Genomic DNA, 16,107 nt, shown 5'->3' with positions numbered 1-16,107 from the left:
GGTTTGAATTTCACGCGCATGCACAGATCGTTTCATTCAGGTTCAAATGTCCAACACAGGAGTACGTGTGTGCTTAAATCCCCCCGACAGTGTTCAGCTGTAATCCTTTAATAGCTTTTTTGCCAACACGTAAAACCTGGAGCTCAAGATGTTAGTTTTTCAACCATATGCTGATCCATTCACTGCATGTGTGTGTTTGTTCATACAACTGAACACATTTTAATGAAACTTTCAGAGAGTAATCTTGAGATTGACATCTACACCTGATTACCTATTTGGTCTCACCTAAATTCAAGATGGCCGCTAAAGCCACCTTAACTTAGAAAACACAAAAATGACAATAACTCAGCCAGTTTTGTCAGTACTGAGCTAAAATTTATTGTAATAGTCATTAACACATACTTTCAACACATCAAACAGCATCACATTTTTGCTCAAAAACAAGGCCGTAAGTGCTAAAGTGAACAATATTTGTGCTATTTGTCAAGCAAAATATCTCACGAAACACTCTAATGTAATCATTAGCTGTACATCTACAACTGATTACCTTCAGGAGTCACCACAATTCTAGATTGTTGCCACAGCTAGTCAGCTTGACTCTACACAAAAGTTGCTATACATCAGTAAATTTTACAAATATTGACCTAGAACAGTGGTCTCCAATCCTGGTCCTCAGGGCCACCATCCTGCAGGTTTTACTTGTTCCTCTGCTCCAACACACCTGATTTGAATCAGTGGGTGATTAACAGGCTTCTGCAGAACAAGAAGAGGTGATTTAACCACCAAATCAGGTGTGTTGGAGTAGGGAAACAGGTAAAATGTGTGGAATAGTGGCCCTCGAGGACCAGGATTGCCCATCCCTGACCTAGAATGTGATTGTTGCTAAGAGTAATTCACAAAGCACCTTAGATAACATGAGATATCACATGTAACTGTGCATAATGATTTTATAGAATAGCCAGAGCTTTGTCTTTTCTCAACATAAAATGATCTTAGATAAAAACTGGCATTTAGAGACAATAAGCATTTCTTCAAGGAATGCTAGGCCTTTAAACTGGAATGGCTGACGTTGAGAGGAAACCGTCAAACAGAATAAAGCCAAACACAGAAAAGCCTTAGCTGAGGTTTGAACCAGTCACTGACTGGTTCCTTTGTTTCAGCCTGAAAACAAACCACCTCTTTCTCAACAATGTCGTCTTTGTTGTTCCATTCAAGTGATGTTATGCAGTAAATATTCCAATGGGAAGCTTCTTGTGGAGCTTGGTTAGTGAGTAATATTCTCATCAAATAAGTATTTAGCCACATTTAAGGGCTTGTTGATGAAGTTATACAGACAGAAAACACAAAATGAGTGAATCTGGCCTGTGATTGGCCAACAAATATAAACCAAAACACCAGTTAGCTCTTAGCCACCAAACAGACATGAAGAAGAGTTGGATTAAAAGCCTGAGCTGCTCAGAAACCTCAGCAGATACAACAGCTCTGAGACGCTGCAGGAAGCAGCTCAAGCTGATGGAATATTTTGACCAAAACATCCGATTCACAGCAAGAGCGGAAACACTGGTGAATAATGGAGGCTGGCTACCGAACCCGGCTAATTTACCCAAACTGTAATTTTCCCTGAACAGCTGCAATTACATGAGCTTTTAAGTTGGAAAGTCACCTAACTGTTCCCATCAAAGAGTTGTATTAAACATAAACCTGAAATGTTTCTGTACAGTCGATCTGTTAGGCAAATCTTCGGTCTTAATCTTACCTTGACTGATCCATTTGAGCACATGCACAGCCATGACTGAAGCATCTATCACCTGTCATGGCAGAGTTTTATATTACCGACTCAGCTACATCTTGCAAAATGCGTTGATGCTCAAAGTATGTTGAGGATGACTCAGCTACTAGCTCAATATCTGTGAAATTGGCTGAGTTATAGTCATTTTTGTGTTGGCAAAGGTAGATTAGCTTTGCCAGTTTTGTGTTTGCTAAGTTTGCCTAGATGTGGTGGCCATCCTTAAAAGCATTGACTCCAAAAGTTAATCATCTGTAGATGTTTATCCAATGACTACTTCCTGTGAGTTACACTTAATTTTGTCCAGTAGTTCATGAGGTATTTTGGAAACAGTATAAACAAATGAACACGTGCACACAGACATGGGTGAAACCATTATTGCCCTACTTTCCGTGGTGGTTGATCATTAATGGTCTCATGTGAGCCAGTATAAACATATTTTTGACCCACTGGTATAGCAGTGAATATTAAAGTAAACAACAGCATTTCCATTGAATGTCTGCCAGATCCAAGAATAGATGTTTTTCCTGCTAAATTTGTTCTCCCCGTTTTATCTTCTCAACAATTTGCTGGCAAGAACACAAAGCAAATTTTCAAAATAAGAGTGTTTTGTGTTACTTTGGCAGTTAAAAATAAAAAATGGCAGAAAGTGGCAGACAGAGTCAGAAACTTGACGGATGTGGAAAATCAAATGCAGGAAGTGTAGGCCCTAAAATGTTGCAGGAATTTGGTGTGACAGTTTAATTACCAGTATATATAGCAAACAAGATAGCAAACAAGTTAGCAGGCTACGAATTTGTATAAGAATAAATGTATAAGAGTAAATTTTTAGCTTTTAGCACAAAACTGAAACCAGGTTGCTTTCAGTGCAAAATGAGCTCACCTGAACTGATTAAAACTCACATACTTTGCATTTCATTGCTAAACATAACATGCAAAAAATGCTGAAAACAAGGAAAATGCTCACCCACACACACAAGTTTGTTTTTCTATCCTTATTAGGACATTGTATTCGCTTCCATTCCTTTCTGTAGCCTGACTCTAAACTCATCCATTCCCAGTGTCTAACACTAACCTAAACTCAAGTCCTGCTTTATCCTCAAACCTAACCCAAAAGTGAGGTTCAACCACATTAAGACAAAGCTTTGGTCCCCATAAGGATTACCGATCCTGACAAGGTAAGCGATTATACCAGAAAAAGTCCTAAAAAGGTAACAATACCAAGTACACACACACACACACACACACACACAAACAAATGAGCAACATAAAATTATACACTTTATTTTTCTTGCTTTTATTATTTTACCTTCTCAAAAAGAGAAGTATAGCAATACACTCTGTTTCATAGAAAATGAAAAAAAAGACATAAAACATATTATACGTTTTAATTTTTCATTTTATACTTTTTTTATTTTCTTCCAACAGTTTGGAAGAGTAGTGTTGTCATAGAAAAATATTATATTACATAGAATAGAACTTTACACAGTTTGAAAAAAATCGCACAATATCAACACGTATTGTTAGCCCAATCCAGAATTATAATCCAGAAGGGTTGACATGCAAACATGAGACAATGGTAAAAACAAACAAACTAAAAATACAAAATTTACAGGTTTTATACAAAACGTTGCCACATAATTTTCAGATCTGTGAACATGAAGAATAACAAGCATACTGTTGTGAAAATATAATGTAAATTCACAGTAACAGCAGGCCGGAAGTCCAGAGATTTATTGTTAATGTTTTTTTTATTTTATTTTACAGTAAAAGTTACAGGCTGGTCTGTTAAATATCAGGGTTGTAACTTAAATAGTTGAGTAACTGATCACAAACAGTATTCTGCTGGTGCACATTTAGCTAGTTGACCTCAAAATGTAGCTTTGTTTTGACAAGGCTAGCCAGTTAGTTGAATTTACAATTTATGACGGCTAACTGGTTAGTGAACAGGTAAAACTAATGGGTAAAATTAAAACCCATACAAACAGAAGGTTGAGTTTTTGTTAAGTATAATTTCTGAATATTTAACTAAATTATGACTACTAAGGCCTGGTAGTTGATGCTTGGGTTTTACAGATGGGCAGGAATGAAGCGTAAACAATTTAGGTTCTAACTACTTCCCCATTAAATGGGGAGACACCAGACTTTGCAAGAATTGCAACTCATTTAGCAAATTCCACTTTCACTTTTTATAATTTGGTGCCCTCCTTCTTTGTCTTCCATTAAGTCCACTTTGGCTCAAACACTAATGGGTAAGGCCATCTGACATTGATGTACATTGACCTTGGAATTCACCTCTAATCTATTTGCAAGTTATTTTTGGCTGTTTGGTAACCATTTTTATTATCCATCTCTTCAAAAAACCTAAATTTTCCTTTTGTGGACACGTCCATAGAGGTTGTCTCCAGTCCTGTGGACCTTAACCTTCTGTAGTCACAGGAACATCCAGCTGCTTGGAGATGGAGTCTTTACCTTTAACCTGCTGCTCAATCATTGTCTTTCTGAGCTACTGAAACCACTCTGTTTTTATCTTTCTGTCCTCTATGTTCACTGTGGTACACACCATGGCACCAAACAGCCCTGTGACTACCTGTCACCCTTTAAACAGGCAGACTGACTGATCTTTTCTAGAGGTACATTCCTTTTTTGTCAGTGTCAATTTAATTGATTTCTTTAAATGTTTTTTTAAATAATAAATTAATCCCAGAATTCAGAAGCAACGTTTGATTTCCATTAGTCGATTTTCAGTCATACTTTTGCCAGTTTCAAGTTATTTCAATGATCTTTGGGGGATTTTCTTTCTTTAACAAAAAAGAACCAACACATTTAATTCATTTATTTTCTGCTCATAATATGCTACAAACTCACAAGAGAGCAAAGGTAACATTTTTGTGTAATTATTTAGAAATTGGTTATTTCAGTGTCAGAAATGTATCCCTTTTAGTTAAAAAACACAACATTTGGCAGGACTATCATGAAAAAGTGCTCGTCTTCTAAGGGGGAGAACACCATGTGCAACAGACAAAGGTAAAACCCTTGAGAGGAACACATAATTTCTAAACAAGCTGAAAATAAAACATTTTGTAATTATGCAACCTGCCTCTGGAGTAGGCACTGCACGTAATGGTTGGATTACTCTGAGTTAGAGTTTACTAGAAAATGAGTTTGCTTGAGTATCTGAGTTATATATTAAATTGATGGTTAGCTGACAAGACAGTGGAAATATTATTCAGGTTAATGATTAACTATAAACATGTTACCTTTGCTTTTCTGGGAAGCTGTCTAATAGTTGATCAGACACTTCAGTATTCTGGCAAACACTCAACATGATTAGACAAGCAAACCCAGCCATGTGTGCTATAAACACATGGCTGGGTTTGCTTAAAAACACAATGACTACACAATGCTATGACTAGGTCGGGCTGCAAAATAACAGCTGTATCATGAATTCAAGTTTTCTGTTTGTAAACAGAAGTGGAACGAAAAGCACACAGTGATGACTGCATCCCTATATGATTCAAAGGATTTAAATGTGCATCTTTTTGTGGAGGAAGATGGATTTTTTCCCAAGTTTCATGCTGAGATGAACCATGTAAAACACGTGAATTCAAACACGCTCAGGGAACACTGCCAGGAATGTAAAAGCTCCTTAAATGCAGCTGATGATGTAATAACTGTTACATAAGAACTTGTCCAGTGGGTTCAGTTCGTAATGACAACCAGCCAGCATAACAAAACACAGTATTTTGTCAAGTAAAACTGCATTATTTCTCCCAAAAACTGAAAACACAGTAAAATATTCTTTATATTGTAGCCTAAACACTAATTACAACATCAATAATATAATTTCCACAGTGTTACAGTACAATTAAATGTTTCTAAGTCTTTTCATTTCAACCAATCGACTTTAAAAATGTAATCAATGACATTATATCACTAAAATGACAGCTGCGAACTGTGTTTATGGGACTTACAGTTCTGGATTGGGCTTTAAACTAATCTAGAAATGCATATGAAGTAAACACACATACACACACGCATACATACACACATACAGTACATACATACAACAAAACATCAATTTTGGAAGGTTTTTCTTGCATTCTCTTTTTTTCTTGCTTTACATTAATGTTTTCTTGATATTTTTTGGCCACTTGGCTGCATAAAATGCAAGTTGGTTCAGCTTTACAAGAAAATACAGTGCATCGTATTCAACAGTGTGCTTTTTGTTTAGGTATTAAGTCCTTGTAAAGAAATAAAAGTCCTTTTCTTTTCTCATGAGCACTGACTTTATACTGTTTTCAGTCACAGATGGGTTTCAGAGGAGACAATAAAGTACCCAAAGCCCTGAAAAACATCACCACTGTAGAGTGAAATGTGCACCAGCCAGGTCACCTTATAAAAATAAATGAATTAATTTGGAAATAGTCAAAGTAAAATCCTTCGACGCTTACATGTACATAGAAAGGTACAAAACACACTTTTCAGAAGGGGAGCAGCTGGATTCTTATGCAACAACATAAGAAAAGAGTGAGAAACAGACAGTGAGAAGAAACAGAGGATGTGATTGTTCCTGTTAAACATTTCCAATTCTTTATAACACAAAGGCTATTCTGTCCTATTTTTTATTTGCTTTCACAGCCTGAAATCTCATGAGAAACAGGAAGTGAAGGAAGCACAAACAAATGTCTGTTGTTATAAAAGCAAAAGGAGGAGATGAGAAAATGTTTTCCGACATTACAACTCAGGTTAGAAGATCTATTTGAAACCATCTCTATTCACATGAATTTAAAATAAATATAAATAAAAACTTGCCTTACTGTCAAAACTTGCCTTTATGAATCAATTTTCAGTACCATCATTCATTTTCTGTTAAATCTGAATAATATTGTCTTTGAAGTTATAGAGTCTAGGTTCTCTGTTTAGAATAGTAATAAAAATGGGAAACATCCATTTCTTTGCAGGATTAAAATATCATCAAATAGGTACAGAAACCCTTTTAGAAACAACTCTAAAGTTATTGTAAAAAAAGCATGCAAACTTGAACTCAAAGACATACTGACGATTACGTACACTGATGGATTGTTCTGCACAAAAGATGCCTTTTAAGGACCTGTTCTGAATTTTGATAGTTTCTGTTCATGTTATATGAAGTTTATTTGAAGAAGACGACCAGCTGACGATGCACATTTAATGATTAGGACGTGTAATCACGCTGAACCTAAAACTTAGACAATCTCAGTGCTGTTAGGAAGCTACTGGGATCACATGAGCAATGTCTCAGCATTTGGCACAAAAATGGAAATAAGTCAATCATTTATTAAAATGTTACCATTAAACATTTATCTGTTCGCACTGGCATGTCCATTGGTTGTGTAGAGAAAATACCTTTTTGTATTTTTATGAATTAAATTTAAAAAACAAACAAACAAAGAAAAAGCACTGGCAGTAGCAACAACAACATTGGATTGACCTTGTAATTATGGCACAAATGTAAATACTTCTTTAACTTTTGTAATCACTTTATGAGGTGCAGCAGAAACATGTGTCACTAAAAAGTAAAAATATATAACAAAAGAAGCTTTCTTCACTGTTTAACAAGTGAGCAACTGTATTTTAGCAGCATTGTGGACAGCTGTTTAACCACTGCTTAGTTTGAAATTGATAATTGTTTCCAGAAAAACAAATAATCTCATTTTTTTTTCCTTCACATGCTCACTTAAATCCCCTAAAATGACTTACAGTGCTGTATAATAAGGCAAATCGCTTTACCACTGTCAGAATTAAAGACTTATTTGAACCCATGTCCTGCTGTAACATAAAAAAGTCAGAATTTGTAAAGATGTCCTTTTTTTAAATGCCACATAAATGTGTGGAGATGTTGAAACAACTCTTCGGTAGTTGTCCAAAAAAAAGAGATACATATATATATTTTTTCTCTTGTTACATTGTAGTCATGTTACCATAAAAAACTACTGTATAACAGCAATACAACTCAATGTAAATGAGATGGAGTGACCACATGCAAATGTTTGTGTGCGTATTTCAGTATTTTCTGTCTCTTTATTATTGCTAGCCCAAGTTTATATTCAGGCCAGTTTTCAAAGGATGAGTTTTCAGTTTATCACTTGTTACCAGAAAGTGTTGTGTGTCTGTGTGTGTGTGTTACAGATCTAATGGGTGGTCTAAAGTGTTGTTATTGTCCTCTGGATTGTCGTTGGCCATTGGATTTCGGCTGATGACCAGCTCCAGTCTGTCTCCAGCCTCCGTAATGAGAGGCACCGCCAAGCAGCAATCAAAGTCTCTCGTCCTGACATGGTTTACCTGAAACAAGATAAGACATAGTGACTGTCTTTCTAAATAACTTTAAACTCAATTTTGTTTTTAAAGGACGGTTATTGTTCTTAATTTATGTCTCATTTTGACATTTCTGCTGTTTTTCTCCAATAAAACCATAGCGACGGGCAGGTTAATGGCTGAAAAGTTGCAACATGATAATTTGAGGCAGACCTACATGTATCAATTCAAAAATTTAGTGCAGCCATTTTTTTTTTGTTGTTATTTGCTTGTTACGGCCTGCTCTACACTGTTGTGTTGAGTTTTTCACCTGCAGGATCCTGTCGAAGGGTTTCAGTCCAGCCCTGTCAGCTGGACCATCAGGTCTGATCATGTTGACATAAACACCTTTTTCCAAGAAGCCATCCGACACGCTGAAGCCAAAGTCATCACTCTCTGGGTCCTTTATCACTGTCACCTTGAAGAAAACAACAGCACAACAATGTGTAATAGTTTCACCCAAGTTTAGTTCAAACACCTTTTGCTGAACTCAAAATAAGTGTTTTTTTAAATATATAAGTAAAAAATAATATTGTCTCGCTTTTAACAAATCAAAAAAGTATGGAATTCATTTTTACTTCTAGTTCTATTGCAGAAAATTCTGACATATTAAAGGAAATGCAATTGAGCAGTTATCATGGGCAATATCCTCATACTTTGAGGCTATATCCTGGCTGAAGTGGGCCAACTGGCAGCTGTTGATTGCAAAATAAAGTGGGGGTAATTTAACTCCAATAGTAACTTGCTAAGCTAAAACTTAGCATTAGCATGGCAAGTATGTCTAGGCTAGCACACTAATAGACTAGAAGCCCCTGAGACTAGCCATTAGCATGTCTTAGATAATGACCAATTTGTTTGTTTTACTACATGGTCTTAAGACATTTAGAATAAAATACTTTCAATGAGGGAGGATATTATATAATTCTTGTCCAGCCAGCCATATGCTCATTCTCAGTTTTGTACAAACATATTTTGTTTTCTACCAAGAACATCCTACCTTTTAAGTGACCACTGGAATAAAACTTTACTAAGTTGATGGAAACCTCAATGAATTTTAAAGTGTTTGAGCTCACTTTGTGCAGCTCCAGAGGAGTTGGGGATAAAATTCCCTGCATCTCCTCTTTGATCCGACGAGACTCCCACGTTCTCTCCGACACTCTCAATGTGGCCTTTGGCTTCTGGTCGTGGTGCAGAAGAGGGGACTGGTTTTCTTGATGGATGTGGGCTCCGAGATGTAGATGTGCATCCGGGTTAAACGCGGTCTCCTCAAGCAGGTGGGAGTCTAAATGTAATGGGAAAAAAGGTTTGAAAATAATAGTTTTTTTTTATTGCTCTGTGTATGAAAGTTTAAGACTCAACAACCCTTTCTCCTGTCACTCTTGCCCATCACCTTGGCGAATGTGGGCCTCTTCATGCAGGTGGGCTTCCTCGTGCAGATGGATGCCCTGATGGAGGTGTGTATTCTGGTGGAGCAGGTTTCCTTGATGAAGGAGAGAATTTCTCCGCAATGGGCTCATTCTGCTGTGGCTCAGTATTGGCTCAACTGGAGGTTTGTTGACACCATCTACACCCAAACTAATGGCTGTGCCTGTCATTATAGATGCCTGCACAAGCAAATACATGTATAAATATGCACACACATTAACACACTACTCATGTTCAAGCTAATACCAACGTTACTGTTTGATGTCTGGAGTAAAAATTTCACAAGTAATGTTGTTTTACAGTCCCACTGCCTGGACTATTAACTATTTTCAAGTTGATTAGAATTTAGCTTTCATTTCACGCGATTTACATCCAATTTTTAAAACTCCTTAAACTTGAAAACAATGTAATATGCAGGTTTTTGAGTTGTGTATTCATGCTTGGATTTTAACATGCTAACAAACCTCTATCTCTCTGAGCAGTTCTGACTGGCCACAGGTTTCTAGGTCCTCCAGAGCCTGACACCAAAAACTATCGTCTGGATCCAACAGAATACCATCTGGTTGTTGGCCGATAAATCTGTCACAGACACAATTGAGAACCATTATCTTCTGCTGACATCTGCGTTATTCGTTAAGTTTTAAAATAAACTACCAAACACAACTAACATATTCTGTTCTGTACTAATCCTGATCAACCATAACATGTCATCTGCTGTGTTTTTATCATGCAAGACAAATTGACTATTCATCCATCCATCTATTTATCTTTTCTTCATGCATTCAACCATCTCTTCAGGCAGAATAGTTTTCACACAACAGTTGTAGATTGTTTTGCATTTGACATGGTTTACCATTCAAAGATTACCCTATAAAGAGACAGCACAAAAAACATTTTAAAATCTTGACAGACAAAAATCTTGCAGACAGTAAAAACCCTGTTTGCATGTAGATAACAGGAGATCAAAAATGCAACAGATAAGATTGTTTTGAAAACCTTGTGAACGAGGCCTGGGATGCAGTCCTCATGCAGGTAACTGATATCTAATATCTTTCACAATGTGCGTGCTGTTCCTGCAATTTATTATAAAACTAGTGACCAATCCAACATGAGCTCCCCTTTGATTCTTTAGCCGCTGCCTCAGCTAACATTATCTACGCTCCTTTAACTCACTTCATATAACGAGCAACTGCAACTGTCCTCTTTTCATATCAGTGATGTAATGTTTGCCAACCTGTGATTAGTTTAGAAACTATTGCTACAATGAAATATCTACTTTTTTCTATATGTAAGGAGATTACTGTACATTTGTAAACCCTAATACAGATAAAAACCTTGGTTGAACTCTCCTCAGACTTTGTACTAATCATCCAAAAAGCCGATAAGGCCACACAGCAGTGACACTATAGAACAAGGCTATTTGTTCTGGTTAAATCCAACATGAGTAATCTTTACCATTAAATTTCCCTGACTGAAAAGATTAATTCACTTTCTCTGAGCTGATGATATTTTCCTCATCCCTCCTCTTTCCTCTACACCCCCAGCAGAGTTATATAACTGCAGTGACACACTACTATCCTCCCAAGGCTTAACCTCCTAACTCATTGCTACACACACAGAAATACACACACATGGACGCTCCGGATACTCTGCTTGTTTCACTCACTTTATGACTCAGGCTACACACAGAAACATGGTGCTGATACTAACATCAGCAAGCAGAGAATAAAATCCAATATTAGCTGAAATACTCAAGAAGATTACCTTCAGGTGGCTGCAGTTAGTGGATAAACAAGGATGTAGATGAACATGGTAGAAATCTTCTTCAGCAGGACAGTGGTATGATTACATAAAGTAATTAAGAGGCAAACACTGTTCAAATCAAGCCTTTCAACCTTTATAACCATTTCTGGAAAAATAACTGTGACAAAAAAGAAATAGCTCGTAGTCATAAACTCACAATTATTTATGAGGATTTACAACCCAGACTCCAAATAGGCTGGGATGTATAAAATGTAAATAACAACAGAATGCAGTGTTTTGAAAATCTCACAAACTCATTTTATTCAGAATGGATCATAGTAAACATAATAAATGCTGAAACTAAGATGTTGTACCATTTAAAAAATGAGGCAATTTTGACTTTTCTGGCAGCAACATGACTCAAAAAGTTGAGACAGAGGAAACAAATGGCTGACAAATATGTGGCATGGATAATAAACATCTCGATGTCTGCAGTTCAGAATATCATCAAAGGATTTGAAGAATCTGGAGAAATCTCTAACTTCAAAGGTCAAGGCTGAAAGTCAATATTGGATGTTGGTGATCTTCGGGCCCTCAGGGGCCACTGCCTTAAAACCAGGTCTGGTTCTGTTCAGCTCAGGAATACTGTCTGTAAACACAGTTCACCGTGCCGTCCACAAATGCTGCTTAAAGCTCTATCAGGCAAAGAAGAAGCCAGATGTGAACACCATCCAGAAACGCCGCTGTCTTCTCTGGACCAAAGCTCATTTCAAATGGACTGAGGCAAAGAGGAGAACTGTTCTGTGTTAAGACAAATCAAATTTGATTTTTTTGGAAACTACAGATGCCATTTTCTCTGTACCAAAGAACAGAGGGAGCATCTGGCCTGTTATCAGTACATTCATGCCTGTGTAATGGGCAGATTATACATTTGGAAGACACCATAAATGTAGAAAAGTATAAACAGTTTTGAGAACAACATACAGTGTCATAAATCAGTCATGGTCAATGTAATTTGGCCTTTACAGAAAATAAAAAAATCCCTAAAAAACTTCTTCAATGTTAAAGTGAAACCAAATTTCAAAACATGTGGTGCAAAATCCGTAACTGCATAAATATTCAGCTCCTTTAAAGTGACTGTCCTAATTCAACTCAGAGAAAAGATTACTGAAAAGTACAAGTCATGGGATGGATACAAAAGAATTTTCAAGGCCCTAAACCTTCCCAGGAATTCTGTTAAATCCAAAAACAGGAACTGGGAGGAATATGGGACACGTGTAAACCTACCAAGAGCGGGCCGTCCTCACAAACGGAGTGACCACTGTGCCCACTCCTTCAGAGAGTGGCCTCCCTCATTATTCTCCTTACTGTCTTTAAATCCACCGGATTTTCACTTCCTGACTCGACTGGTCCAATGTAAACTGATAGTTTTCATTTTATAACTGACTTTAAAATAAACTAGTAAAAAATGAATTCTGACTGTGTTGTCACTTTGACATTACTATGCATCATCATTGTGTGCGTTATGATAAAAGAGCTAATAGTTTCTGCAAATGAAAAGCAATTCTGACATTGGCTAGAATGCAATGACGTGTTTATATGAAACATAAAGAAAAGATGCTAATTCAAAGATAAAGCTCAGTTTAGTCATACCCTGGTGGTTTGTCCCAGTCATCCTCACTGAAGCCTCCGTCGCTGAACGGGTAGTTCTTCCTTCGTCCAACAGGGGGCGTGGTGCTGCGCTGCTTGGCACTCCGCCACTCGTGAGGGTGGAGGGCGACGCCGGCTCCTTGATGGCTATAAGTACCTGCAGGAGGAGAGATACAACTGAATAAAGCCTTTTTAAAAATAGAGATTAATATTCAATTACTGCTGTTTCAAAAGAAAAAAAACTAATATTTATAAGTTTGTTTTTAATTGGTGTAAGTATCAGGATCTAAATGTTTCACCGTAAAACTCACCCTGGCTGCCGTAGCCTGCGTCCAGTCCAGAACCGTCCCATGACTCCATGGCAGAGTCCACACTGGGTATAGTTGTGGAGTAAAGTTCTGACAGTTTATTGGTCTGTTGGCTGTCCGTCAAATCGTCCTCCTCAGGGTCACTGATCTCATTCTCCGTTGTGTCCTCGATCTCCACTGTTTTCCTATCTTCTAAATCTTTAAGATATAAAAGCATTTAATCAGACAGTCGCTCATCATCTTATTGATGAGTTGGTAAATTACACGCTGACACCTTTAATCCAGCTAAATATACTGTGGCCAGGTGAGAAATTTGAGGGAAGCTACTGTAAGAGTCTTGCACACAAAGACTAACAGAAACAAAATTCCACATAAACCCAGCATCAAAATCAAAATCAATTTCCGGATCACCATGTAGCAGTTTATATGCAGCTACAACTGACTACACGCCAACCAACAGGAAATAAAAAGAAATGATAGTTTAATAAATGCAGCTGTTGTGGAGAAAAAGCTAAACTGAAATAAAAATGAAATACCTGCAAAAGCTTGTCATAAAGATGTGTCCTGCGGCTCTAAATAGGATTTGACCTTTTATATAAGAGGGTGGGGCCAACGATTCTTTGCATGTTCAGTGACAATAAAGGAATAAAAACCATCAAGGCCAAAAGGACACTGTGTGCACAAGATACAGGTTTTGACTGTATAGCCTGAATGGAAATTCTTAAAGGACTTTTGGTTTTGCATCCTGAGGTATCAGTTCTTTTATTTGACCATGCCCAAATAAGATGGGATGTTTAGCATGTGACCACACGAGCAACTGACACAGCTGGCGTTCACGTGAAGCACTCAGTAAGACATAAAATAACATTTCCTGAGCCAGGAAGCATAAAAAAGCAACACGAACAGAGTTATTTTTACGAAAAAGTCATGTCTGAGGAGCCACGTCACCTTGAGCTGGAACTGTAACGACTGTGTGTGTGTTTTGCATCAAACCTAAAGGATTACTGGACTCCTGTGACCTGTAGGGGTCTGCAGACTTTGAATACTCACTGTCAATTTGTTTTTTGATCTTGAGGGTCACCGTCTCTCCGGCCATCTGAAGCAAGTGGATGGCTTCGCTCAGCGGCTTGCCTTTCAAACTGACGCTGTTGATGGCCAAGATCCGATCACCTACATGAATAGCTCCTGTCCTAGACACACAAGAAGGTGTGCAAATTCACACATATATACAGCAGCTATCAGACACAAAGCAGTGTGCCCACATGGAGAAACATTAATAGGGTAATAAATGACATAAAAGGATACTTTTTGAATTTATTTTTCACGAGTTGTCAAAAAACAAAACAAAACAAAAAACAGAATCTCTGTTTAATTCAAAAGCAGATCCAAAATGGAGAAACGCTGAGCTGCAGCAGCACCATGGTTCTGTCAATGATTACAGGTCCGACTCTGTTAATATTCAGTTTTTCATGTTCAAACAAAACCTGTGCCAGCATCCTCATGACAAGCGTTTGGTGACTATAAAAAACAATAACTGCCATGCCCTTTATTTCACAGTTTCTATCATTTATATATATATATAAACTAGGGAGAAAATGAAAACCAATCATTTTTCTTGTGTCCCACTTTGGGACAGATATTCTCAAAAGGTAGACTTCAGCACATTTACATGTTTTAAACAAGTAAATGTGGGTTATTAAACCCGAAGGTTGGAGTTTAGAAAACAGGTTTGTTTGTTTGTGAAGCTAATAAATCATCCTCTGCTCAGTTTACTGCTGTGGACTCTATCCAAGTCATGTTTCTGTCATCCTGTCATCCCTGAGTAACATACAGTACTGGATTGTTTGTGAAGAAAAGACTTTATTTTACATTTCATCTTCTTTTTTCTCCTAACTGGGTTATTTTCCTGCTTCCAGGGAGGTATAAATAAAGCAGCACAGAGCGTACCGGTTACTCAAATGTGTTTCATTTGGGATTATTCCAGGATGTTTTGAACATTAACACAAAATCCTGTGAGGTTGTCTTTTCTTCTGCTTCTGAAGACACTAATTACTCCTACTTCCTCTTGAGATAATCATTACTTTTCTGTACTGACAAACACACAGTTTCATCATCTGGATCGGATGTTTGCATGGAAATATACAGTTTTAGTAGCAAATAAAGTGCTTCCTTTTGTAGGAAAAAACAGAAATGAAACAAAACTGATGACTGGATGTTGTGGCTTCAAATGTTAAATAAATTCCTTGTTGCTGATGGAACCTTTAAAAATGAAAGAGACAAAAATATTTAGAATCGTCCAACATGAGGAAAGCATTTTGTACCAAGAGTTTTGTAATGTTTCCTCAACACCATGTCGGTGCTATGGAAAGAAGAAATCACAGCGACTCCATATAAATAAAAGGTTTGGCTTAAAGACAACAGAAGCAGAGCAGCGTGGCGTTAAAAGCAAACCATGTCTCAGTTTCTCCACTGGTGGGCAAAAAGCTCCTGTGTTGTATTCAAGTAAGCATGAAACCTGAAAAAATCAAATTGCAGACAAGTTGTGCACATAGGTTTGTTACAAACTCAGAAGTTAAATTGTATAGATTTCCTACAGAAAAAGGGAAAACCTGTGATGGCATACTGATCAGAGTTTACCACTACAAGTATTTTTATTTTGTTTTTTTTTGTTTTTCATAACCTTGTTTACTTTTAGTGATAACTTTATGAGGAAGTTTGACACAAAGTAAACAGCAGACCTCCGACCTGTGCTGGAGTCTGCTGAGTGAAGGTAACAGAAACAGAATCATCAAGGAAAACCATCCACAAATAACTCTGCTGTCTTTCTTACTAAGCTTTACAGCTGCAGGGTGCACTGAT

At 37.2% G+C, this 16,107-nt stretch overlaps 1 protein-coding gene across 7 annotated transcripts in view; it reads right to left on the bottom strand.

Annotated features, from left to right (window-relative positions):
* Positions 1–7,245: 7,245 nt before the first annotated feature.
* The window catches only part of grip2b (glutamate receptor interacting protein 2b), a 191,931-nt gene continuing 183,069 nt past the window's right edge, over positions 7,246–16,107 (bottom strand). For all 7 annotated transcript variants that reach the window (XM_017429263.3, XM_017429260.3, XM_017429259.3 and 4 more), the window contains exons 18-25: positions 14,299–14,438; positions 13,252–13,446; positions 12,944–13,097; positions 10,012–10,126; positions 9,513–9,726; positions 9,196–9,404; positions 8,394–8,540; positions 7,246–8,110 (exon numbers count right to left, since the gene is read on the bottom strand). In XM_017429263.3, the coding sequence (XP_017284752.1) occupies positions 7,952–8,110; positions 8,394–8,540; positions 9,196–9,404; positions 9,513–9,726; positions 10,012–10,126; positions 12,944–13,097; positions 13,252–13,446; positions 14,299–14,438 (1,333 nt within the window). In that variant the 3' untranslated portion in view covers positions 7,246–7,951. The remainder of the gene's footprint in view (positions 8,111–8,393; positions 8,541–9,195; positions 9,405–9,512; positions 9,727–10,011; positions 10,127–12,943; positions 13,098–13,251; positions 13,447–14,298; positions 14,439–16,107) is intronic.

This window comes from Kryptolebias marmoratus, linkage group LG4, assembly GCF_001649575.2.
Source record: "Kryptolebias marmoratus isolate JLee-2015 linkage group LG4, ASM164957v2, whole genome shotgun sequence".
NCBI classification, from domain to species: Eukaryota; Metazoa; Chordata; class Actinopteri; order Cyprinodontiformes; family Rivulidae; genus Kryptolebias; species Kryptolebias marmoratus.
The sequence above is the reverse complement of the archived record's forward strand: the minus strand, read 5'-3'. Positions and strand labels throughout refer to the sequence as shown.